This window comes from Leucoraja erinacea, chromosome 30 (genome assembly GCF_028641065.1).
Source record: "Leucoraja erinacea ecotype New England chromosome 30, Leri_hhj_1, whole genome shotgun sequence".
Taxonomy (NCBI): domain Eukaryota; kingdom Metazoa; phylum Chordata; class Chondrichthyes; order Rajiformes; family Rajidae; genus Leucoraja; species Leucoraja erinaceus.
In genome coordinates, this window is record NC_073406.1 from 8,549,190 (window position 1) to 8,576,792 (window position 27,603).

At 47.1% G+C, this 27,603-nt stretch overlaps 1 protein-coding gene across 6 annotated transcripts in view; it reads right to left on the bottom strand.

The window, feature by feature from the left end:
• plch2a (phospholipase C, eta 2a) overlaps positions 1-27,603 on the bottom strand; it is a 211,684-nt gene that overhangs the window by 166,473 nt on the left and 17,608 nt on the right. For 5 of the 6 annotated variants that reach the window (XR_008725873.1, XR_008725872.1, XM_055659370.1 and 2 more), the window contains exon 2: positions 22,049-22,503. Coding sequence is in view for 4 of the 6 variants with exons in the window: in XM_055659370.1 (XP_055515345.1) it covers positions 22,049-22,163 (115 nt within the window). In the remaining 2 variants the exon portion in view is untranslated. Of the gene's footprint in view, positions 1-22,048; positions 22,504-26,468; positions 26,870-27,603 lie in introns of those variants that run through there. The other variant, XM_055659368.1, reaches the window with a different exon arrangement.

Consider the following 27,603-nt stretch of genomic DNA (forward strand, 5'->3'; position numbering starts at 1 on the left):
CAACAGGCTGCTAGGCCTGGCAGCCCCATGTTGGAAATATCACTCCTTGCAAAATTCCTCCACCCCCTCCCCCGAGTTCCCTCACTCCACGGACCCCTCACTCCTCACGCTTCCTCACTGCTTAACCTCCCTCACCCCTCGACCTCCCTCACTCCTCAATCCCCTCATTCCTCGATCCCTGTCCTCCCTCGAGCCCCCTCACTGCTTGAACTATCTCACTCCCCGATCCCCCTCACTCCACGCTCCCTCACCTCTCGAACCCCCCATGTTTCTGGGTTGGGCCTGTCTCTGGGCCTGAACTCCTGTTACTGGGCCTATACGTGTCTCTGGGCCTGTACCCATGCCCCTGGGCCTTTACGTGTTTCTGGGCCAGGCCTGTGCCTGTGTCTCTGGGCCTGAACCCCTGTTTCTGGGCCTATACCAGTGTTTCTGGGCCTGTACCCGTCTCTGGGCCTGAACCCCTGTTACTGGGCCTAAACGTGTTTCTGGGCCTGTACCCATGTCCAAGGGACTGTACTGTCTCTGGGCCTGTACTACTGTCTCTGGGCCGGGCCTGCATTCATGTGACCGAGCCTATATTCGTGTGTCTGGGCCTGTTCTCGTGCCTCTTGGGTTGGGCTTGAACCACTGTTCTCTGACTCACAGGAATGTGTATTGGGTGCTGGTGAACATAAGTTGTGACGATGGCGCAGATTTGAGAAGAGAAGTGGAATAATGCCCGAATAAAGAAAACACAGAACTGAAATGCGAACTAATTACATTACTCCACCAAATGGCCAGCACGGGCCCGAAGCACGGAATGGCCTTGGTCTACAGTTCTGAAACACTGCTGACGACAAGGCTCTTATTAATTCAGGAACGATGCGGAATATTGCTGAGCTTATCCAAACCCCACTCTGGAGCCAAGTGCTGTCACACAGTGAGTGCAGAGTTAAAGGCTTCAGCAAATCCCTCTGTATTATTAGATTTGATTTAAAATAAGCCTGCGGCTCTTCGAGCAGCTGAACCCTTGGGATACCAACTTATGAACAGCCAGCGTAATAGTTTTCGGTGAGAGCAGCTGAATTGGCTTCAATGGGACCCTTGACAATGAGAGTATCACAATAAGCGTGGAGGCAGGTGATAGAATGAAGAGCAAATTGTAAACTCTCTATTTCCACTTGTTATGCAGACTAATAAACAAATAATGACCGTTAATAGGTTTGGAGAAAGGAATAATTTAAAGCTGGGATGTGACTACATTACAGAGTTGTGTGTTGGGCTGGAGGTAATTTTCAGATGTTTACGACAGTAACTGTTTTCCTGCAGTCAGACGCTGCCTCCTCTTGGAGCTGACTGGTTCAGCGTCTTCTAAATCTCACTGCATCTGAGCTCAACACCATAATCTCATCACTCCCTGAGCAACGGCACACAGCAAACCCCAGCCCCTCCACTCTGCCAGGGATAAATACTCCTGCACCGACAGGCCGCTCCACCCATCGACACTATGCTCGTATTTGTCTCCACACACTCACAGGCTGATCCCACTCATTCTCCAAATCCTTCAACATCCCTCTCAATCTCATCCCACTTACTCAGTCTTACCTTTAGTACTCCACAGAGTGTTTGAAGGCTCTAAACCTTACTCGCTGGAGTCCAGAAGGATGAGGGGAGAATCGCATTGAAGCCTACCGAATCGTGAAAGGCCTGCAGAGAGTGGATGTGGAGAGGAGATTTCCAGTCGTGGGAGAGTCTAGGAACAGAGGGCACAGCCTTGGAATGAAAGGACGTACCTTTAAAAAGGAGATGAAAGGAGGAACTTCTTTAGCCAGAAGGCAGTGAATCTGTGGAATCTGCGGTGATCCAAGTCATTGGGTTTTATTAAAGCGGAGATTGATAGGTTGATGATTAGTAAGGGCCTCAAAGGTTACAATGGAATAGGCAGAAGAATGGGCCTGAGAGGAAGAAATAGATCAGCCACGACCAAATGGCAGAGCAGACTCGATGGGTTAAATCAGTGGTTCCCAACCTTTTTTTGGCCATGCCCCACCTAATCACCTCTAAAATCCTGATGCCCCCGCCCTCCCCCCATGTGGTGATATATAATTCTTATTATTTAAAAAGTGAACTCCGTTTCAGCTGAAGAAGCTTAAAACGCCAATACCTTGGTTGTAATAACTACACAATAAAGACCTTTTTTACCCCCAAAAAAATATTTACTCAAAATAACATCTGAAACATAAACTGCATATGTTTACCTGATGGAAAATCCTAAAAAATAAAAATCGAAAATTTGGACCCAGACCTCCTCAGTCGCGCTCAATTGCCCCCCTTAAAAATCAAATTGCCCCCCTGTGGGGCGTACGCCCCACGTTGGGAACCACTGGGTTAAATGGTCTAATTCTGCTTCTGTGTCTATGCTAGAGTAGAGAGCATATTGATTGATTGCATCATGGCCTGGTTTGGCAACTCGAATGCCCAGGAATGAAGAAGATCGCAAAAAATGGTGAACACTTCCCAGTCCATCACAGGTACTGACCTCCCCACCATCGAAGGGATCAACAAGAGTCGCTGTCTCTAAAAAGCAGTCAGCAACATCAGAGATCCACACCAGCCTGGCCACGCTCTCATGTCACTCCTGGCATAGGGCAGAAGGTGCAGGAGCCTGAAAACTGTAACGGTAACTTCAAGAGCTGTTCCTTCCTTACAACATCACCTCCAAAAAGACTCTGAATTAGACTATTATCAAGCATTATTTGTGTGTGTGTGTGTGTGTGTGCGTGTGTGTGTGTGTATATTTAGTTTCATTTTTAGTCTGGAGACACAGTGTGGAAACAGGCCATTCGTCCCACCCAGTCTGTGCCAACCAGTGATCTCTGCACACTAACACTATCCTACACACACTAGGGACAATTTACAATTTTACCGAAGCACAATTAACCTATAAACCTGGACGTCTTTGGAGTGTGGGAAGAAACTGGAGATCCCGTAGAAACCCCACGCAGGTCATGGGGAGAACATACAAACTCCGTACCGACAACAACCAAAGTCAGGATCGAACCCGTGTGTCTGGCACTGTAAGGCAGCAACTCTACCACTGTGTCACCTTGCATTCCCAAATTATATATATATATATATATAAAAGGGAACTTTTCTCTAGTTGTTTATGACAGGTTTTACAGAGTACTAAGTTTACATATCTGTTGCGCTGCTGCACGTTAGAATTTAATTGTTCTGTTTCGAGACACATGACAATAAAACACTCTCGACTCTCTTGATACTTGACTGATCTCACTCATTTCACAGATCTCTCTGCAGAAAGTTCCTGACCCGTAACGCCATCAATCCATGTTCTGCAGAGATGTTGCCTGACCCACTGGGCTGCTCCAGCCCTTTGTGTCTGCTTCATTATTCCACCTGCTTTAATTCCTTGGGTTCAATGTTTGAAGCAATGATCTAGGTCCTTTAAAAATGTATGAACTCTGCTTCAATGATTGCTTTGGCATGCATCTGCCCTCAGAACAACTCTTCAAAAGAACCTTGTGTTCCTTCTGAGATTATTTTAAATGCATCTCCGTCCATTCATGTCCCATCAACATTGGGCAATGTCCCAGACTTTCCCTCCACCTGGTCTCCCTGCAGCATTCACTGCCAAGATGCATTCTCGCTCACTAACTGCAGTAATGCTCTTTTGCATTGTTTTATATTGCTTTATTCACATGGGAGATCCATTTTGCAAACATAAATTGGATATCCAAAGCATCTGACAGTTCAAATACACCCTAAATAAGTTCCATTCATTCAGCATTCCCTCCATAACTTTGTATTCTTTCTCAAGATATAAAACGTAATGTAACTTCCCAACATGACACCGAGCTACACAGATTGGGCATGACCCTTCTCCAATCCCCGATCCACTTATATTGTCTAAAATATTCAACCACTTTAACATGCCTTTTGAAATAGGATGGGCAGTGGAGAGGAGGTGGTGGGGAGGAAGGTGTTTGTTTCCAGTCCTGGCACCTGTTTTGTGACCCTCCAGAGTACGGAAACATGCGTCCATCAGACGGGGACATTGTGAGGTGTGAGGGAAGGAAATGCAGATGTTGGTTTACGGCGAAGATAGACAGAAGATGCCGGCGTTAAGGGCCGGTCCCACGAGCTTGCGACTCCATGTGGCAAGCACGACCTAACGTGGTCGCTTGAGCCGTACGGCCTCGCGGTGCTGGTCCCACTTCGATCGCCGGAGCCGTATGGAGTTGTGCGGAGCTGGTCCCGACATCGCGTGGGGCTCCGAAAAACTGACCGTGTTCAAAAATTCCGCGCGGCAACGGCCTGCCGGCCCGCAGCCGCCTCGACGGGCGTGCGCAGCGTCTCGGGCGTACGCCGTCTCGACGCCGTCGTCACTCGCGAACTTCCCGCGGACTTCGCTCGAACTTCACGTCACTCACTCGACCTCCGCGCTGCCCCCGCTTCCGGTTTGGTCGCGCTCGCTACATGCAGGTCGCATGCTCGTGGGACAGGCCCTAAACTCAGTGGGTCAGGCAGCACCTCTGGAGGAAAGGAACAGGTGACGTTCCAGGGCGAGACCCTTCTTCAGACATTGTGAGGTGTTGCGTTCCACATCTGCAGGGTGTACATCGTCTGCCTTGGCCAGGTCCACACACCAGGCAAGTTCCAATGGGGTGAAGTGGCCCCAATCCACTCTGCGTGTGTCCCGTCAACCCATTTTGCAAAGTCTGCCCTCGGGCACACTCTTCTCAGGAGCGCAGTGCATCACCTGAGCACAGCCATTGATCCTGGAGTAAGACGGGTATAAAACTCGCCTCTCCACAGAAAATCAATAACATGGCCTTTGCATCAACCGGCTTGGGAGTGCTTCAGCAACACTGCCAGTCACTCTGAGAAGGTAATAAAACAGAATTTACAGTTGATTGGACCTTTTCATCCATATAGGAGCGCTATGAAACTTAACCCAGCGAGTTCACGTTAAAATGAAGGATCTGTGTGTTGGATGGCTCAATATTCTTTTGCTCAGGTTGGCAGGACAACAATTTACATTTATGGAGTGCCTACATCATCAAGAGTACATCCCAAAGTGCTTCACATGTGTGGGATTGAAGACAAGTGGACTCCGAGCCACAGCGCAAAATGTTGCTCAAAACAAATTGAGAGCAACGGGCTTTGAAGGATTGTCACAGAGGAGGACATCAAAGTGAGGCGTAGGAGGACCAGAGAGAGGATTGCAGGGTTTTGGAGCCTCAGTGCTCTGGGAACGTGTGAGGCCGAGGATGGAGTACGGACCACTCGCAGGGTTACAGGGCAAACGGCGCTGACAGATACAGGGGCGGGTGGGGGGTAGATTTTACAATGTGTTGTCCAAATCCCAATTGTTGTTTAAGAAGTTCCCGCTCACTCCCTATCTCCAACTAACGGTCACCAGGTCAGAATGGCGCAGTATATTACATTTCTCTTCGACAGAATACATGTCGGGAATTTTTCACATAACTTTTATTTTCTGCATAATGAGTCATTTAAACAACTCATTCAGTGCTGGCATAAATTCATAGAGATGAATTACTTGTTCCAGTGTTGTAATATTTAATAGTTGCATAGTTCCATTTACTCTGCAGCTTCTAATGCCCATCTTTTGCTGAATTATTATGCCTCTCTCCCCTTCACTCCCTCTCCCCTTCACTCCCCCTCCCCTCCCCCCACACACACACACATCGGAGTCTCTGTTGGTGAATGGTAGTGACAGCAACATGCACCTGCCTTCTACTCTCAACACAGTAGAACATGTGAAGGAGCCGCATGGATGTGCTGCAGGAAATGTGAAAAACTGCAACACTCGGAAATACTTGGTCAGACGATGAAAAAAGTCGGCCATAGTTATCGGTTTCAATGTGGGTTTTAAAAGAGAAAGGTAGAGAGGATTAGGCGAAGAATCCCAAAAATGTTCAAATTGTAAATTGGCCCTAGTTTGTAGGATTGTGGTGGGCCTTGTCGGTGGCAGGAACGTGGCGATTCTTCTGTCCTGCACAAGTGAGGCCTGATGCATGATTTTACCAGGTTGGGTGTAAAAACAAAGCATTTCACGATACCCAGCTACATGTGACAATAAAGTATCGTTGAATCATCGAGAGGCAGAGAACTTGTAGGTTTGTAAAAATGAGGAACTGCAAATGCTGGTTTACAAAAGAAGACAAAAAGTGCTGGAGTAACTCAGCGGGTCAGGTAGCATTTCTGGAGAGCATGGATCTCCAGAGATTCTACCCGGGCCGGTGAGTTACTCCAGCATTTTGTGCTTCTAGGTTTGTAAGGGCTGCAGGAAGTTATGCAGATTGGAAAATGTGTTTGGGTGAATTTGACAATTTAAATCCTAAGAGAGAAAACAAATATAAAACCCACGGCAGTCAGAAGGCTATCCACGCCAGCAAACTCTGACACTGCACAATTCTGCACCAGTAAGGAAAGCAAACTCTAGCACAAACTGCAATAGTAATATAACTGAATTTAGGGAATGATTCTGGGATGTCAGTGTAAATCCAAAGAAATGGTGCAGATGCTGAAAACGACATTAAAAATGGATAAACTTTCCCTTGCAATAAAAAAAGCTGTGTCCAGGCACGACAATGGAAACTGGAGTGTCTGCGAGGAAATAAATCTCTCCGCGGGCTTCTGTTATGTTTATCAAGATATAGAAGGAAAGATCACTCCTCAGTCACACTTGATGGCGTGAGTGAGCAATGCAGCCGTACTGCTTGCTGCACCCGGCTCTTCAACACCCAGTAATACCAATGAGGTTTTTTCATTTGCTCCTATCTCCCGTGCGGTGGAGCTTTAATAGATACCGCAACACAAGTTGTTCATGATACCTGTCAAGGGCCTTTATAAGTTCAAGCCAACTCGTGATGCGCTGACCAATGCTGACCCCAAACTCAGGGCAGGTGTCGAAGAACTCGGTTCATAAGACGATCTGAATGAACAAGGAGGGAATATTGGGTTGGTTTGAAGCTGGGACTCACTCCCGAGGGGGAAGTGGAGGCAGAGTCTCACTGCATTTAAGAAACCAGAGACATACAGCTAGAAACAGGCCCTTCGGCCCAACTCGTCCATGCTGGCCATTTTTTCCTTCAGTAAGCTTTGCTTAGTAAAGGTATTGCTTGATGATCATTAAAATACACCCATTCTGGTCTAAGGATCAGTCCAGACCAGACCTATTAATATAGTTAACTCTCAGCTTCCTTCTCCCAGGTTATAAGGGATGCACCATAAATACTGGGGTTGTCAGTAATGTCCACATCCCCATTAGCAAATAAATAGGAGTGGATACAGTGTAAAGCTCCCTCTGCATGTCCCCATCAAACATGCCCTGAGTAAGTGTTTGGATACAGAATAAAGCTCCCTTTATCCTGTCCTGTTAAATAATCCCAGAGCAGGGACAGATACAGAATAAAACTCCCTCTGCAGTGTCTCATCAAACACTCCAACAGCAGTAGTTGGACAAAATAAAGCTCGTTTTTCACGATCATGTCTAATAATTCCAGAGCAGGGATTAGATTCAGAATACATTGTCCTTTGTGAATAGACACAGAATACACTGTCTTTACATTGTCTCATCAAACACTTCCTGAGCCAATGTTGGAGAGAGAATAATGCCACCCTGTAGAGCCCCATCAAATATTCCCAGAGCAAACTGTGGGGGTTTCTCCGGGTGCTCTGGTTTCCTCCCACATTCCAAAGGCATACAGATTTGGAGGCAAATTTGCTTGGTAAAATTGTGAAGTGTCCCTAATAAACAAATAAATAAATAAGTGGTATCAGGACCTGGTAACGGGAGGTAAAACAACAAAAACAGACTTGGTTGGTAGTCCCCTTTCTGCGGAGTTTAATGTTATAATAGAGCGATTGTTCCTATTTTCTCTTTCTTTCTTTTCTAGGGTCTATTTTCTCACTTTACTTCCTTCTCTAACTTCTTTTCTAAGGGGCTTTCTTTTCCCAACACTCTTGCACTTCACGACTCTCGTGCACTTTCTTTACTTTCCTTACTTCTACCTTTTTCTTAAAGCTCAAAAAAAATGAAGCGGTACAAAAAATGTATTAAGATATATGTGTTGTGTAGTATTGTAATTTACCGTACTTCTAATAAAAATAATTTTTAAAAAAAAATAAAAAAAAAATACATTGTCTCATCAAACACTTCCTGAGCCAATGTTGGAGAGAGAATAATGCCACCCTGTAGAGCCCCATCAAATATTCCCAGAGCAAACTGTGTGGGTTTTCTCTGGGTGCTCTGGTTTCCTCCCACACTCCAAAGGCACACAGATTTGGAGGCTAATTTGCTTGGTAAAATTGTAAAGTGTCCCTAGTGTGAGTAGGATAGTGTTAGGGTGCGGGGATCGCAGGTCGGCGAGGACTCGGTGGGCTGAAGGGCCTGCTCACACGCTGTATCTCAAAACTAAAAGTAAATGCAACTTGTTTGAGATAGAATTGAAGGAAAAGACGGATGGAAAAGGGAATGTGAGAAGGAAAGCAAGGGGCGGGCTGTCACTTCAGGGGTGATGTGAAGTAAACAAAGTGCCGGCACGTTGAGTCGGGCTGATGCCGCGGGTTCATGAATACTAATGGTCTTCTTGTCAACTTAAACAAGATGGATGTGCGGCCCCTGCAGTTGACTGGTGGAGAACATTGCGGAAAATTGCTGCCAGCTCCGTGGATTTACACATGAAGCTATTCAGAGGGAACGGCAACACATTCTGACAGAAAGCAATTAGAAAATTGCTTGCTGAAGAGCTGAATTCTTGGCTTTTGGCTTTATCTCCAGGTTATTGCTCGGTGAGTTCTTCTGTGTTCACCTGCCGTGCTGAGCTGTCTCTCAGTTGTACGTGACAAACAAGCCTTGCCATGTGCACGGGATCTGGGAATAATATTTTCCCCTCTCCGATTCTCTATCTCAAAGATGGGGAAAAAATAAACTACAGATAAAATGAGCGGTGAATGGGATTATCCTGAGAGTCAACATCGACTCGATGGGCTGAAGATTGTTCCCGATGTTGGGGAAGTCCAGAACAAGGGTCACAGTTTGAGGACAAGGGGGAAGTCTTTTAGGACCGAGATGAGAAAAAACATTTTTCACACAGAGAGTGGTGAATCTCTGGAATTCTCTGCCACAGAAGGTAGTTGAGGCCAGTTTATTGGCTATATTTAAGAGGGTGTTAGTTGTGGCCCTTGTGGCTAAAGGGATCAGGGGGTATGGAGAGAAGGCAGGTACAGGATACGGAGTTGGATGATCAGCCATGATCATATTGAATGGCGGTACAGGCTCAAAGGGCCGAATGGCCTACTCCTGCACCTATTTTCTATGTTTCTATGTTTATATTCCTTTTCTCCAGAGATGCTGCCTGACCCGCTGAGTTAATCCAGCACGTTGTGTCAATCTAAAGTTGAAGCTGTTCCATGTCAATCTACCACAGTTTAAAACACTTCTCGTTCACGGACAAACAACGAACCTGCTCATCAATTTTAAATGGGAAATAGATTATGCTTTACTGCACAAGCAACTAACTCCATAATTCAGCAACAGATCTAAAACAAGCTGAACAAGAAGCCGAAAGGAGACCGGACAGAGAGAGGGCAGGGAGAATCGAGGAGGCATGTCCTGGGGCTGGATGAAGGAAACAAGAGGAACGCGATAGATTAATAATGAGAGAGAGAGAGAGAGGGAGCCACTGAAAAATATCAAGACCAAGGGAGAGGGCAGGAGAGAATGGAGATGTGGTCAGGAATGAAAGGTCAGGTCAGATTCTGACACTGACAGCGATTGAGGAACAGAGGGAGCGGGCAGGAGATATCAGCGAGGGGGATATTTTGAGAGAGAGTGAGAGAGGGGGAGACAAATGGAGCCGTTCAGAGTAACTGAGAGGTTTGAAAATGAGGGGAAGAGACTGGGTTGGGGGACTTAACTGAACCAGACAGCAAAACTGATGGTTCAGTAGGAACTGAAGCAAATGACGAGAGATAGAATGGACTAGGCACCCATCACCCTCTGTGTAAAACAACTTGGCCCCATGTCCCTCTCACCTTGAAGCTATGTCCCCGTACTTTTGATATTTCCAAGCTTGGAAAAAGGTTCTGACCATCTACGCTATTTATGCCTTTCATCATTTTATAAACGATCGGGTCTCCCGCCAGCTTCCCGACGCTCCAGAGAAAACAATTCAAGTTTGACCAACCTCTCCTTATAGGTAATCCCCTAAAGTTGGAAACGAATGAATTTGAGGCAATGAATATGAAAGAGAAAGGAAGTGAGAGCTGGATGTGGTGCGGAGAGAGAGGGAATAGCACTCTAGTGGGAACAGCCCCTTTGCTGGGCTCTGTTTCACAGACCGTGCACTGATTAATGCTTCAGTGGTTCCTAATTGTCACGTATGCACAGCGCAGTAACATTCTTTTGCGCAACCCACAAATGCACAGTTGCCATATTTTGCCGTTGTTTACAAAGAGAAAAGTCCAGAGTCCAGTATGAATTTGTTGGAAGTACTGGATGCCCCAGGCTATTACATTCATTGTGTCATACGGTCATAAGTGATAGGAGTATAATATACGGCCATTCGGCCCATCAAGTCTACCCCGCCATTCAATCATGGCTGATCTATCTCTCCCTCCTAACCCCGTTCTCCTGCCTTCCGTCAGGTTCCTTGACTGGAGGGAAATCACGACTCACAGAGTTATAGACTTGTATGGCACAGAAACAGGCCCTTCAGCCCACCATGTCTAAGTTGGCCTCTGCAGAACTGCACTAATCCCACTTGCCCACAGCAGTTTGATGTAGCGAGACTTTAATTCAACGGACCTCATCGAAGCAGAGAAGGCTACACTAGCTGATTTCCATCAGAGGAAGGTGTTGATGAAAGCCACGAATATACAGCAAGCGGGAATCTGGTTGCACATAATATTACGTGCAGACGTATAGCCCTGATTTGCTCAGACTGGTGAATGCAAAACACAAGGGTGCTGTTCTTAAACCATGTCAAGCTGGGAAAGGTTCCAGGGCTGCAGGACTGAGCCGTGGTGACCTGGCTCCAGAACCAGCCAACATCAGTGACCCAGGCACTGAACGAGTCTCACACAAGACTGATGACAGGCAGGAGTTGGTGGGGTGAGACCATGGCAACAGCTGTGCAGCGTGGAGTCACCTTTAGTGTGGCGGACATCTCACGCTGCCTGATGCCCAGAAGCAACTACATGGCAGGTTGACCGGTCAGAAGAGGCCCTGGTGAGTACCACAACTCCGCCTCTGGCCCAGGAGGAAGGGCAGAATCCCATAGCAACTTGGCAAGGCAACTCGTGACCTTCCCAACGCCCTCCTGCACAACCTCATCCCTCAACCTTCCTTGCCCGTCTGATGCTGGCCTGCGGCCTCCCATACTCACACCCTCATTCCCCTTCCCTCACTCCTCCATCTCCCTCCCCTTATCCACAGCTTCCTTCATTCCTATCCCTCCATTTCCCCCTCGCCTGTCTGGGGGAGGGGGGAGATTCTGGGACAGACGGGGGTGTGCTGTGAAGAGTGGTGTGAGGGGAGAGAGCCCTGAGTGGGAAAGGAGGGAAAGGGCGAGGCTGAGGGAGGTGGGGGTAGGAGAGGGGAGAGCGATGGGGGAATAGAGAGGAGCGGGGAGATGGAGAGAAAGGGGAGAAGAGGGTGAGATAAAGTCTGGGGGGTGATGGAGGAGAGCAGGAAGAGAGGGACGGGGGAGAGAGTGGGGTGGTGGAGAGAGGGGAGAGCTTTGAGCTCTGTAAACATAAAGGATGAACTATTTGGGATAAGCCTCTGATCGGAGGCAACCCAGGAAGTTCCACTTCCTTTGCTGTCACAACCCGTCAGAGATTCTAATCCCTTTGTTTCATTCCTTGTTTTAGTTGGCGCTGGCTCATATTCTCCATCCCTACATGCCCGCACAGTGTCGAACACGTCCGGGAGCCGGCAATGGAATTCCTCTCCCATTCTTAATGAGTGAAGCTTTGCGTAAACATCGCATACCCACAGCCAAGATTCCCGGACAAGTACAAACCCGTCTCCTTGGGCGTCCAATGACTCCTTGTGAACCGGAAACAGGTCAGATTCACTACGTCTCTGTGATGGTCCCGGCAACAGGGAACCTGGCAATTGTAGCAGCTGCGGACTGGACATCATCTGGTGTTTGGTCATCTGTCTCAATGCCACTGTTATGGTGTTAGCACAGCAGACAGCTTCAAGGGATAATTATCGAACGGCCACTGTACTGATCCATGCAAGGAGACGGTAGGGCAGAGAACCAAAACTTGGCCAGAAAATGCACTTTAACATGGAGGCTAAATGTGGAGAGGCAGAAATCATGTTCGTAAGTTCATAAGTTATGAATGAATGACAGAATGAATAAGTTTATTGGCCAAGTATTCACATGCAAGGAATTTTGCCTTGGTGCTCCGCCCGCAAGTGGCAACATGACATACGGTGACAGTTAGGAATGGCACATAAAATATTAAAGGAGCAGAATTAGGCCATTCGGCCCATCAAGTCTACTCCGCCATTCAATCATGTCTGATCTATCTTTCCCTTCTCCTGCCTTCTCCCCATAACCCCTGATACCCGTACTAATCAAGAATCTATCATTCTCCGCATTTAAAATATGCATTCACTTGGCCTCCACAGCCTTCCGTGGCAATGAATTCCACGGATTCACCCCTCCCCTCTTAATCTCCTGGCCTTTACCTTAAGCGTTGCCTCCTTGTTACAGATACCTCTGCTGAGAGGAAAATATTACGCCATCTATCCAATCTGTACCTTTCATAATTGTGTATATCTTAATCACGTCGTGCCTTCAGCCTTGTCCACTGTAAGGAAAATGAATCATCCCGTCTTCTCCCCCTCATAGTGGAATACTACATCCCAAACAATGTCCTGGTTAATCTCTGGGTTATTCCCAGTGTAATCAGTTCCTTCCCATGGGATGGTGACCAGAACTACAGAGTATTCCACCTGTGGTCTAACTAATGTTTTATATACTCCTGTTGGAAGGTAAAGAGATTTCCCAATAGAAACCCCCCTCTGCCTCCAAGTTCCCCCCCCCCTTCTCCCACACCCCTCCTCTCTCATTTCAGGTCAGTCTGAAGAAGGGTCTCGACCAAAAACGTCACCCATTCCTTCTCTCCATAGCCTGCCCCGCTGAGTTACTCCAGTATTTTGGGTCAATCTTCAACCTAATACCAGCCAGGCTTTTTCCTGCTCCTCCTCTCTTCCAGCTTTCTTCCCCACTCCATACAATGTCCGAAGAAGGGTCCCAACCCAAAATGTTGCCTATCCATGTTCTCCAGAGCTGCTGCCGAGCCTGATGAATTATTCCAGCATCTTTTTTTATCCTAAAGTAATTTCCCTGTCTGACAGATTAATGTTGGCTGTCATTCCGATAACCTTTCTCTCCTTCGATATTTTTTATCACTAATAGCCTGTAATAAAGATAAGTTTCGTTTTTTCATTGCTTTCGTAATACTGTCTCCTTTCTCTTTCCTTGAACCATGGACTGGAGGCTCAAGGAGCCACGAGATAGCTATATAACCCTGCTGTTCCCAGCACCATCTACAGTGCCTGTGATGGGCAGATAAATGCAGCTAGAGTTGGCAACTCTGGTCATAACTCTGGCCGAGGAGCCATGGCTCATCACTTGATGTCTCACCGCCCAGATCCCTAGATGCCTTGGAATGGGGGCAGAGGAGATTCACCAGAATGTTGCCAGGGTTGGAAGGTTTCAGATACGAAGGGTGGCCGGAAATTCCTTGTTTGTTTCCTTCCAAATGGATGATGCTGAGGGAGTCTGACAGAAGCATATGAAATTGACAGGTGCGTTCTCAAGGTAGGTAGCAGGAAACTTTCTCCCCTATGGCTGAGATGACTAGGACCAGAGGGCAAAAGGACACAAAGTGTTGGAGTAACTCAGCAGCAGCATCGCTGGAGAAGATGGACAGGTGACATCTCAGGTCTGGGCCCTTCTTCAGACTGATTGTAGAGGGGAGGGGGAGGGAAAGAAAGCTGGGAGAGAGGAGAGGAGATGCAGGACAAAGCGAGGCAGGAAATAGGCGGACACCAAAGATCCTATAGCGAGGAAGATAGTCCACTCGATGAAAAAGACGTAGTACGGTCACGGGCAGATTCAAGGGTAATTTTCGGCCCCATTTCCGTAACCGGCTTCCGTCTCCGCACCAAAGACCCCGTAGCGGAGCAAAGATACTAGTGCGGAGACGGAAGCCGGTTACGGAAACATCCTCGTAAAAATCAAAGTACTTTGGTAAAAATTCTTCTCCTCATTTTCAGAATTATAATTTATGAACACAAGCTGTTCCCCCGCAACGTTGATTACACTGCAAGAGGGATAACCAAAGTCGGGTCTGGATTACTGAAATGGCTGAAGAAATGACCAACATTCCGCTCCGTTGCGTGCTACACGTCAGCCCATTGGATTTAGCAGGAGTGGACCATCTTGCTCGCTATAGGGTCTTTGGTGGACACGGGCGAGAGGGTGTATTTGATAGGCAGATGGTTGGAACAAAGGGCAGAGATTAACGTAGTAAATGTGAGACAAATTGAAGAGTTACAAATCGTGAAGTCAGGGTAAGGAATGTTCGCCAGCCGTTTCCCCATTGCCCTCCCTGGCATTTTCTCCGGTGAAAGGAGGTGAGACGGATTTGTACCGCACACGGGCCGGACGGGTTTGCAGGCCACCCATCAGATACAGTGTGATTTTGTGTCATTGTATAAACCTTCCCGAATGTGTTATTACTATTCCACCTATATTGCTTCGCCACTGAAGCTTCTTTTGTTCCTACAAGGAAAGATGTAGATTGGCTATTTCATACTAGCCAATTCTAGTAGTCTCATTGTAGGACATTGATCATTCTTTTATTCTGGATTTTAATTCATGTATTATGTTTTTTTTTTAATATATAATTCATATGATGCTTTTATAAGTGATATACAAAGATTTTATATGTACTTTAGGATGTTTTTAATATTCAATGCATTTTTTATATAATGTTGTCCCTTGTCTGGACCTTGAGTCCGAAATAACGTTTATTTTTATTATTATTATTATTATTATTATTATTATTATTATTATAGTGCTTGTTAGTAGCGACTCCGTCTAGTATGTGCTTTATATTATCAAGAGCTTGCCTACGCTAGTTAGTATGAGCAGCTGCTAGGAAATGTAATGTCCTGCAGATCCTTCCTTTAATAAACATGTAGATTTAATAAACATGTGTTGTATCTTGATATGTGTTTGACTCAACTCATTACAATGGGGAAGGGAGAAATAGGTGTGAGTATGGGTGGGACACAGGGGAGAGGGGCGCGGGGGGGGGGGGGGGGGGGGGGCAGAGGGCATATGTTTGAGGTGAGGAATAAGTGGGTTAGAGGGGATCTGAGGAATAATTCTTTCACCAAGCGGGTGGCTGCAACCTGCAATCTGGAAAGCAGTGCCTGAGGAAGTGGTGAAGGCAGGAACTCACAACATTGAAGAACCATGTGGATGAGCAGTAGAATCACGAGGGCTGTGTAAAATGGTAAATGGAGTTGAAGTAGATAGGTACTAGATTGTTGGTATGGACACGATGGGCTGAAGGGCCTTTCCTGTGCTGTGTTGCTCCATGACTCCCACCATTACTCACCTACCCATGTGTCCACAACCAGTTCCTTACAGCTACTCATAAAGCCAACCGTTTCTCCTGTGCATGCCTGGATAACCCTTGGCAGTTAAGCTTATCCTCGCCTACAACAGTGCAACAACTAACTAACATTGCAACAACTAACCTCCTCTGCCTGCATATATATATATAGATATATATATATATATATAAATAATATAATCTTATTTATATAGCACATTTTTAGTCAACTTGCATTGACCCCAAAGTGCTTCACATAATTACATTACATTTACACACAGGCAAAGGTGGGTGAAGTGTCTTGCCCCAAGGACACAACGACAGTATGCACTCCAAGTGGGATTCGAACCGGCTACCTTCCGGTTGCCAGCCGAACACTTAGCCCATTGTGCCATCTGTCATCCCTATCCCTCCATTCCTTGCATATTCAATGCCGATCTGAAAATCTTTAAAATGGAAAGCATAATCTTTAGCGATAGTGTTGCTGCCTTACAGCACCAGAGACCCGGGTTCAATCCGGTACGGAGACAGGTGCTGTCTGTACGGAGTTTCTGCGTTCTCCCCGTGACTGCGTGGGTTTTCTCCGGGAGCTCTGGTTTCCTCCCATATTCCAAAGATGTAGAGGGTTGTAGGTTTATTGGCTTCGGTAAGAAGTGTAAATTGTCCCTAGTGTGTAGGATAGTGTTAGTGGTGTATGGGGGTCGCTGGTCTGCGCGGACTCGGTGATCTACAGGGCCGGTTTCCACGCTGTATCTCTAAACTAAACTAAAGTTAATAAAGGTCAGTGGGAATGTATCTTTGCGAGCATTATCGGGGGGGGAAGGGTGTTGGAGGGCAGGCGCAGAGTGCGTTTTGCGTGTACATACATGTGCCTGGGTGCATGGTGTCGTGGGCCATTGGTTACTCTGTATGAAATATAATTACGGGACTGGTTTCAAATTCGGACGTTGGATCAGATAGCAAAGCCCTGTGGAGCATATCCAAACAAAATGTTCAGCCAAGAACAATTCATGCCAAACCTACCCACTCTGATCTTGAGAAGCTTGCATTTTATCGTTAATAGGTGCCAAGGGATGAGCACTTTGAATCTCATCCTGACATTGTTTTGCCTATTCGCTGAGGCCGTAGAATAAAAGGATGTACCTTCAGAAAGGAGATGAGAAGGAATTTATTTTGTCAGAGGGTGGTGAATCTGGGGAATTCCTACCACAGTTGGCTGTGGAGGTCAGGTCGATGGATAATTTTCAGGCAGAGACTGACATATTCTTGATTAGTATAGGTGTCAGGGGTCAAGGGAGGAAGGCAGGAGAATGGGGTTGAGAGGGAAAGATAGATCAGCCATGATGTTGGGGAAGTCCAGAACAAGTGGTCACAGTTTAAGGATAAGGGGGAAATCTTTTAGGACTGAGGTGAGAAAAACATTTTTCACACAGAGAGTGGTGAATCTCTGGAATTCTTTGCCACAGAAGGTAGTTGAGGCCAGTTCATTGGCTATATTTAAGAGGGAGTTAGATGTGGCCCTTGTGGCTAAAGGGATCGGGGGTATGGAGAGAAGGCAGGTACAGGATACTGAGTTGGATGATCAGCCATGATCAAATTGAATGGCGGTGCAGGCTCGAAGGGCCGAATGGCCTACTCCTGCACCTAATTTATATGTTTCTATGTTACTATGATTGGCAGAGTGGACTGGTGGAGTATTCAGATGGGCTGAATGGCCTAATTCTGTTCCTAGAACCTATGAACTTATGAACACAGATCACAATCCCACACACGGCCACTTGAAGCACACTTCACACCACCTAATGGATCTGGTAAGTGAGTTACCATGGAAAGGGCACTGAGCAGAGCTGTACAAATGGAGTCAGGTTTCAATCAGATGCACTGCAATGGTGATTGTGTTACAGAGGTGACCACTTGTCCAGGAATAGTGGGTGTTGTTGGTAAGGCCAGCGTTGATAGCCTGGATCTAATTCCCCCAGAGAAAATGGTGGTGAGTCAAACCCTCAACCGCGGCAATCTTTCTGATGAAGGAACTCCGCCACTGTTGTTCACTGAGGTGTTCAGACATTCTGTGCCCGTGTGTGAATCATCGGGGAATCTGATATTCCCACGCACATGCTGCCCTTGTCCTTCTAGCTGACAGAACTCCGGGTTTTCGGTAGATTCATAAAGACGGTGTTGGAATGAATTAATTGAAAGGTGCAGCATGGAAACAGGCCCTTCAGCCCAACTTGCCCATGCCGACCAAAATGCCCCACCGGACCATTGATTCAATGCCGACCATCCATTCACACTAATTCTGTTGTCCCATTCTCACAACCCTACACAGAAGGGACTATTTACGGAGGCCGATTAACCTACAAACCAAGCACATCTTCTGAATGTAGAATCATGCAGCACGGAAACAGGCCCTTCGACCCAACCTGCCCATACTGGCCCATCCACACTAGTCCCACCTCTCCATGTTTGGCCGCTATTCCGCTAGACCTTTCCAAGGCATGTGGGAGGAAACCAGGGCACCTGGAGGAAACCCATCTGGTCACAGGGAGAATGTGCAAACTCCGCATAGACAGCTCCCAACGACACAACCGAGCCCAGGTCCCTGGTGCAGTGAGGCTGCGGTTCTATTCGCTGCACCACTCGTTACTACTGCTGCCTCAAAGTTCCTGGGACCTGGGTTCAATCATGTCACGGATGCCTTGGTTTCCTGCCACATCCTAGGTAATTGGCTGCTGTATGGTCCCCCTCTTGGTTTAGTTGCGTGGCAAAGGAAGCAAAGACGAGTTGAGGATATGTGAGGGAGAATAAAATGCAGAGCTGCAGGGAACATAGGAGCGGGGAGATGGGGTTGGAAACCAATAGGGGGGCAAATGACCACCTCACTTCACGTTCACTTCATGCTGCCAACATAATCAATGTTTCATTTTCACCCCCGTCATTCCCTCTTCTCCCATCCGTCATAGACTAGTAGATACAGAAGCTAGGAAGCATGTACCACTAGATTCACATACAGCCTCATCCCCACAGTTATTGGACTACTGATTACTTAGCAGTCCTTCCACAAGTTAGGGTGCAGTCCCTATCTTCCACAGTACTTCATTGCGGACTTTGAACTTTTTATTTATCTGCGCTTTCTCTGTGACTGCAATGCTATAATGCTGCGACACTATATTCTACGCCCTGGTACTTTACTCTTTGCACTATGTTTAATCAATAATGTTTTATTATTAATGTTTTATGTGTCATTCCTAACTGTCACTGTATGTTGTTGTTGTCACTTGAAGGAGATGGGAAAGATAGATCAGACATGATTGAACGGCAGAGTAGACTTGATGGGCCGAATGGCCTAATTCTGCTCCTTTAATATTTTATGTGCCATTCCTAACTGTCACCGCATGTCATGTTGTCACTTGCGGGCGGAGCACCAAAGCAAATTCCTTGTATGTGAATACTTGGCCAATACACTTATTCATTCATTCATTCATCTTTAGTTTAATTTAGTTTAGTGCTACTGCGCAGAAACAGGCCCTTTGGCCCATTGAGTCTAGGCTGACCAGTGATCCCCACACATTGACACTATCCTACACACACACACACACACACACACTGGGGACAATTTACAATTTTACCAAGCTAATTAACCTACAAACCTGCACATCTTTGGAGTGTGGGTGGAAACCAGAGCTCCTGGGGAAAACCCACACAGGTCATGAACGTACAAACTCCATACAGACAAGCATCCATAGTCAGGATTGAACCCGAGTCTCGGGCTCTAGCGCTGTAAGGCAACAACTCTACTGCTGCGCCACCATGCCCCCCTGCTGTACTTATGTACAGCCTGATTATTCTCATGCATTGAATGATTTACCTGAATACCATGCAAACAAAGATTTTCTCAGTACAGGTGTCAATAATAAACCAATACCAATGCGTATTGTTGCCTTCAGCTCTGGTTTCCGATGCTCCACACCCTACTCCTACCCCCACCCTATTCTGAGAGCCAGACGTTCTTTTCGTTCTCTCGTCTCACACCTCCCCTGTCATCTTCTCCATCATCGGCAACTGTGCTTCCGAATCATTGAAGGATGCTCATCCAATCTCGGAAGTCGTAGCCAATTAGCCACAGGTTCCTGTCCTTTCCCTACAACGATCTCCATTCACTGGGATTTAGAAGGATGAGAGGATATCTTATAGAAACATATAAAATTCTTAAGGGATTGGACAGGCTAGATGCAGGAAAGATGTTCCTGATGTTAGGGGAGCCCAGAACCAAGGGTCACAGTTTAAGAATAAGGGGTAAGGGTTGGCCATTTAGAACTGAGATGAGGAAAAACTTCTTCACCCAAAGAGTTGTGAATCTGTGGAATTCTCTGCCACAGAAGACAGTGGAGGCCAATTCACTGGATGTTTTCGAGAGAGTTAGATTTAGCTCTTAGGGTTAAAGGAATCAAGGGATATGGGGAAAAAGCAGGAACGGGGTACTGATTTTAGCTGATCAGCCATGATCATATTGAATGGCGGTGCTGGCTCAAAGGGCCGAATGGCCTGCTCCTGCACATGTTCCATGTTTCTATGATCCTTTTTCCCTAGTATTTTTCCAGCTCCTTTATGGAAATTAATAATGAACTTGCTTCCAGGCCAAGCTTTCCAGATCATAACAATTCCATCCGAAAGCCCTGGAATTCTCTCGCTAACCCTCTCCACCTTTTGCTTTTACTTCAAGATGCTCCATCAAACCCACATCTGTAACAAGCTTCTTTTTGTTCCCGCTGCTTGGCCTAATGCCTATTCTGAGGCTGAGCGCCACACTTTTGTCTAATTACAGTACTGTAAATCTCCCAGGGATGTTTTATTTTGTTGAGAGATGTAACTGCGGCTAGAATCGGGGGGTCAGGGTCGAATAGGCTGCAGGTTATTTCTGCAGATGTAATCATCACAAACATTAGCACCTTCATGAGGAAAACGGATTGCAGAGTTACAAATGTTCAGCAAACTCACAGAGGCCACAGATCAGCGAGCAGCAGTGGCCTAAGCACCAGCTGATGGATACGAACCATTTGACAATCCCCTACGGAGCCTGTACCTTGTAATCACTCGAGTGAATCTGTTGATAACTAATTAACAGCCTGGGTTTGATGTACTGCTGAGTCCTGACACATACTCCTGATGGATGGCAAGTGGATAACACTAGTTTGGCCGACAAGAAATGGGCACGGCAGCCCTTGCTTCACAGTGGCAGGGGCACTGATTGTGCCTTCCTCTGCTGCCCGGCGAGCTGGCAACAAGCACTGGCTACATGCAGTGGCAGGACTGTGTTCTGCTCCCCAAGCCAGTGCAGCGCTGCACTGTTGAAGAAGCAAGCGTTCAGATGGTCTGAACTGGAGACGTGGCCACTGTTATCTAGAGACACGGGGAACTGTAGATGCTGGAATCTTAAGCACAAAGTGCTGGAGGAACTCAGGGGGTCATGCCCCTGTCCCACTTAGGAAACCTGAACGGACACCTCTGGAGACCTTGTGCCCCACCCAAGGTTTCCGTGCGGTTCCCGGAGGTTTTTGTCAGTCTCCCTACCTGCTTCCACTCCCTGCAACCTCCGGCAACCACCTGCAACCTCTGGGAACTGCATGGAAACCTTGGGTGGGGCGCAAAGTCTCCAGAGGTTCCCGTTCAGGTTTCCTAAGTGGGACAGGGGCATCAGGCAGTATCTGTGGGGGGAAATGGGTCAACAACGTTTCGTGTTGGGACCCTCCTTCAGATTATCCTTCACTGCTGATTCACGGGCCTGGCCTGGTGCAGGCTTTTCTACAACACACCAGTGGCCACACTTTCAGGTTTACTCTGTTGGCAGATGCCCTGAGATTGCCTTCAGGTCCCTCAGTGGGCTTGTAACGTCTGCCTTCCCTGTGTGTGTGACATCTGCTGGCCCTGCCACCTCCGGAGGTCCCTGCGTTTCCTCACGGCACCGCTGCACATTCGCAATCCACAGCTGCCGGTTGTGCCGACACGCTTTGACATTCCCTCTCCAAAGATCTCTCAGCGTTTACGTCTCCCTAAACCTACCTCCGGCCGAAGTTTTGGTCATTTGTCTCCAAAACCTACGATTTGAATTTTAATTGCCAATATTGTTCGCATGTATCATTCTTCACACTTTTCAGATGCATTGTCGTCTACAACTATACAGTTCTGCATTGTTGAAGAAACCAGCATACATGTACTTTCTACACATATCACATCCGTTTATTCACTCTTGGCCATTTCTCGCACTGTAATAACGAAGTACCCGTATCTAAAGGTGCAAATTGATGAATTAGTTCTTTGCCCAGGGCATACATTCCATGTACAAGGGGCTGCCCCATAAAGGGTGACTTACCGCCATAGATGGTATTCTTGCCCAGGAAGTGGTTGCTGCGTAGAGCGCGGTCCTCCTGGATCTTCTCGTGGTTCTCATACCACCTTCGATCTGGCTGTGGTGAGGCCTGGTTCATCTTGTCCAGCAGCAAGTGTCGGGATGGCTGCGTCTATCGTGGCCGGGCACAGTGGGGGAGTTCTCACAGACAGCGTTGCTTAAGCATGTGGATGTTCCTCCTTAATGGCCCCCCTCAGCCCAACCCTTGGAGCACCTGGCACTGCTGCTTAGCCGAGACTCAAGCATTCCCGGAAGGGATCTCAGTTGGTCAAGTGAGCATTCAAGATCAAAGCAGCAGCGCACATTCGAGATGGCGAGGACGGAATTTCCTTTTCTTTGAAAATAGGTAAATCAATGACTAGGTTGACAGCATTCCAGGCATCTTGCCAATTCAGAACCAAGTATGGTTGTCTCAGCGCCTGTGGAAATAAAGAAGAGATGTGTTCATTCAAGTCCATCAGTTTACTTTTCTAACTCTTAGAAGTCTGCTATCGTTACAGAGAACAGATAGAGGGAGCGGTCTGGGTTCCACTGCTCTAGCACTGAAGGAAACTACGTTAAACTGGGCACTGCCAAAGAGGTGCGGAGAGATGGTGGGGGAAGCCAAGTGACAGAGTGACAATGACGTCAGCTTATTAATTGGCCTCGTATCTGGTTTACATAAGGGCAAGCGTTAAAAAAAACCAAGAGGATTAATGACTCATTGAATGAAGGACTGCCACCCTGGGAAATGAATCAACTCCGCCGTGGCGCTAAAGTGCTGCTGCCCCACAGCTCCAGAGACCCGGGTTCGATCCCGACTACAGGTGCTGTCTGTGCAGAGTTTGTACATTCTCCCCGTGACCGCGTGGTTTGTAGGTTAATTGGCTTCTGTAATTTGCCCCTAGTGTGTAGAACACAGAACGGGTGAGAACAGGTGACTGAAGGTCGGCTGGACTCGGTGAGTTGAAGGGCCTGTTTCCATGCTTTATCTCTGATCTATATCTCTCTAAACTAAACAATCACTAGGATTACAGTACACAAAAATGCTGGAGAAACTCAGCGGGTTCAGCAGCATCTATGGAGCGAAGGAAATAGGCAACGTTACGGAATGTTGAAATCCCGAAACGTAGCCTATTTCCTTCGCTCCATAGATGCTGCTGCACCCGCTGAGTTTCTCCAGCCTTTTTGTGTACCTTCGATTTTTTTCCAGCATCTGCAGTTCCTTCTTAAACACTAGGATTACAGTGATGTGTTAATGCGAATGGGCAAAGCTGTTGCAGAAAGCCCAAAGCAAGCCGTGAACTAAACCCAGCTGAAACATAGAAATTAGGTGCAGTAGTAGGCCATTCGGCCCTTCGAGCCTGCACCACCATTCAATATGATCATGGCTGATCATCCAACTCAGTATCCCATACCTGCCTTCTCTCCATACCCTCTGATCCCCTTAGCCACAAGGGCCACATCGAACTCCCGCTTAAATATAGCCAATTAACTGGCCTCGACTACACTCTGTGGCAGAGAGTTCCAGAGATTCACCACTCTCTGTGTGAAAAAAGTTCTTCTCATCTCGGTTTTAAAAGATTTCCCCCTTATCCTTAAGCTGTGACCCCTTGTCCTGGACTTCCCCAACATCGGGAGCAATCTTCCTGCATCTAGCCTGTCCAACCCCTTAAGAATTTTGTAAGTTTCTATAAGATCCCCTCTCAATCTCCTAAATTCTAGAGAGTATAAACCAAGTCTATCCAGTCTTTCTTCATAAGACAGACCTGACATCTCAGGAATCAGTCTGGTGAACCTTCTCTGCACGCCCTGTATGGCAATAATCTCCTTCCTCAGAGACAAACCTTCCTCTGAACAAGAGACAAAACGTACTAGGAAGGAACCGCAGATGCAACTTTACTGCGAAGATAGGCACAAATTGCTGGAGTAACTCAGTGGGACAGGCGGCATCTCAGTCTGAAGAAGGGTCTCGACCCGAAACGTCACCCATTCCTTCTATCTAGAGATGCTGCCTGTCCCGCGGAGTTACTCCAGCATTTTATGTCTGTCGTCTGAACATTTTGAGAATTTGTCCTTCTTGACTAATACTTTTTCCAAAGAAAATTGTTTTAATCTAGGCTGCAATACCCTGTGGCAAATTGCCAGTACAGAGTATTAGTTGGTACAAGTCTGTTACTGTATAACACCTTAAGAATATTGATTGATACAAGTTTGCTTTGGGTGGAAAACTGATGCATCAATTAGTTGTATTGCCTCACAGCTCCAGGGACCCGTGTCAGACCCTGGTCTTAGCTGCTGTCAGTGCTGGAGATAAGTCTAGTTTTAGTTTAGTTTAGTATATTGTCATGTGTACCGAGTGAAAAGTTTTTTGTTGCATGCTATCCAGTCAGCGGAAAGACTGTACATGATTACAACCGAGCCATCCACAATGTACAGACACAGGATTAAGGGAATGACATTTAGTGCAAGATAAAGTCCAGAAAGGTCCAATCAAAGATAGTCCGAGGGTCTCCAATGAGATAGATGGTGGGTCAGGATCACTCTCTAGTTGTTGATGGGATGGTTCAGTTGCCTAATAGCAGCTGGGAAGAAACTGCCCCCAGAATCTGGAGGTGTGCGTTTTTACACTTCTGTACATATAGTTCGATGGGAGAGGGGAGAAGAGGAAGTGGGGGGGAGGGGGTGAGACTCGTCCTTGATTATGCTGCTGGCCTTCTCACCGTGACTACCTCACTTTCCTACAGGCATTCTGGTTTCCTTCCATTTCTTGGTGAGTTAAACGGGTTAGTGTAAATTACCCTCCTTGGAGCAGGGAGATGGCAAGAGAAACACAGGGGATTTGTTAGACGTTTGAGAGAACAGAGTTTGGGGGGGTGGGGGGTTGGGGGGAGGGGGGGAAACCTCCTCAGAAGCAAACTCCAGTGATGGTCGGTGACACCGACGCCACTGTCTAGCCATGAGACTGAAGATCCCGGTAACACCAGCCGTGAGTCAAGGTGAGTGAAGAGGAGAGGCCTGAATTGAAGCCTCGGGAGGCTGCAGAGCCTGAAATAGTTTTGTGCCTCTCGTCAGTTTCTCAGCCGACAAGCCAGAGCCTGTCGCAGGGAGCAATCCTTCCTCCAGTCTCAGCAACAGTGCGTGAATGGACCTGGGCTGATCTGCATACTCACTCTTCAAACCAATACCAGGAACTTGGTGACTAATCGGATAACACCGGGGGGGGGGGGAGTCTTTCGACGGATATTTTCCAGGGAAGGTGTAGTGATGCACAGCACCCAGCTCACAATGGGGAGGCAGAGGTGAGGGGAAGAGCATTAAAAATGCTCACAAATGTGATGCCACAACTGGGAGTTTACAACTTTCAGGCAGGGCTGAGCAGGCTGGGGCACGTTACTCTGGAGCTGACCCAACCGAGTCCCTAATGTTAAGAAGGAGGAATAAAAATCTAGACCAGGGGGTGGGGAACCTTTTCATGTTGGAAGGCCGCATTAAGTTAGCTGTAATCTAACGAGGCCCAATCCAAGAAGCTTCAATTAGATACATTTCAAAATGGACATTATTTTGTTAAAATAGCCCTCAAGACTTGCTAATGTTTTAATTGTGGCCATCGGTCGGGGAGGATTATTTTGTTGAATCTTCTTTTACTCTTTGGTATTTCAAATACGATCATTTTAAGATTAAAATAAAAATAATAAAAGACGAACAAAAACATATCAATAAATATAAAAGGATTTGTTCTACAAAATATGGATCCAAGTCTACGGTTTAATGCAGTAGTCAGGTTACTTGCTGTAAGCACAACTCAGGAGAGAAATCAGACGTTGCCTATTTCTTTCAAATAGCTAGCTTCATACTTCCACAGGCACGGGAGAAGGAAGAAAATAATGGAGATAGAAGATGGAATAAAAGAGACTGTTCAACTGAGTGGGGGAGTTGGAAGTCATCTGATGAAATCTCCACCAACACTTCCAAGAAGGGTTGACAACTGAAACACCATTTGTCATCGACTCTGGGATTAACGTAAGTGTAGTCAGTCAGGGAGAATGACAAACGTGTAGGAACATCACCGCACCTCCTCGCCACTGCAAGTACCACCCATTGCAGCCCATCCTCACTGCAGGCCCTCAAATGCATCCCCCTCCCCATTGCAGCCCCCCCCCCACTGCAGCCCCTCCCCCACTGCAACTCCCCCACTGCAGCCCCCCCCCCCCCACTGCAGCCCCCCCCCATCGCATTTTCTCCCCACTGCAGCCCCTCCCCCACTGCAGCCCCTCCCCCATTGCAGCCCCTCCCCACTGCAGCCCCTCCCCTACTGCAGCCCCTCGCCACCTTCACCTCATTCACTTTCCTTTCTCTTTCTTCCTTCACAGATTATTAATTCCCACTGAAACTTCGGACTCACCCAACTGTCGTGGAAAGGCATTTCACTTCTGTACACACAGGCTCTAGGTATTTATTTCCCTTTACACACAGACCCTCAAATCTCTCCATCGCATTTCTAGTCTGAATCGTCAAATGGGTCGGTGCGTTTGTTTCACTGAGTAACTGGGAAACCTGTCGCTATTCAGTCTCTCGGCCGTTGTATAATTTACAAGCACAAAATCCTGCAATTTGACAATGAGACAGAGGTCATGTAACCAGAGAGGTGTTTATGCTGCCAGCCATCTGAGGTCAGGCTTGCTGACGTACAATGACATGAATAGAGCGCATTCTCTCGCACTCCCTTCACAGAGCTGCATCTGTGGAGGAAGTTTTGAAGAAGTATCCAATGAACCTCGCTCCCTCTTGATCTCGCCCGTTGCCCTGCGAATTCCTCCTTTTACATTTAATTTTTCAAAGCTGTTCCTGAATCCACCCCCAGAGTTCACAGAGGCAGGCCCTACTGATGTGGACGCATCTTGTTGTCTCTGCTTCTTTTAGACAATAGACAATAGCCAGTAGGTGCAGGAGTAGAGGCCATCCGGCCCTTCGAGCCATCACCACCATTCACTATGATCATGGATGATCATCTACATTCAGTACCCCGTTCCTGCCTTCTCCCAGTATCCCCTGACTCCGTTATCTTTAAGAGCTCTATCTAACTCTCTCTTGAGAGGATCCAGAGAATTGACGTCCACTGCCTGAGGCAGAGAATTCCACAGATTCATTGTCATTTCCCTTAACCTGCTTATTGATCCATCCATCTCCAGAAGCAATCGTTCCTTCAGTCTGAAGAAAAGTCCCGACACAAAACGTCACCTATCCATGTTTTGCCAGAGGTCCTGCCTGACCTGCTGCACTTTGCGTCCAGCACTTTGTGTCTTCTTATCTGTGAATGGCGGTGCTGGCTCGAAGGGCTGAATTGCCTACTCCTGCACCTATTGTCTATTGTCTTAAAAACCTTTCAAAGATCTTTACAGCTGTTGAATCCTCCTTTACCCTGCTGCCAAGTATTGTGTCATCATACATTTGGAAATCTCAGTTATTGGAGGTGCAAGAAACTGCAGATGCTGGAATCTTCAACAAAAACAAAGTGCTGGAGTAACTCAGCGGGTCAG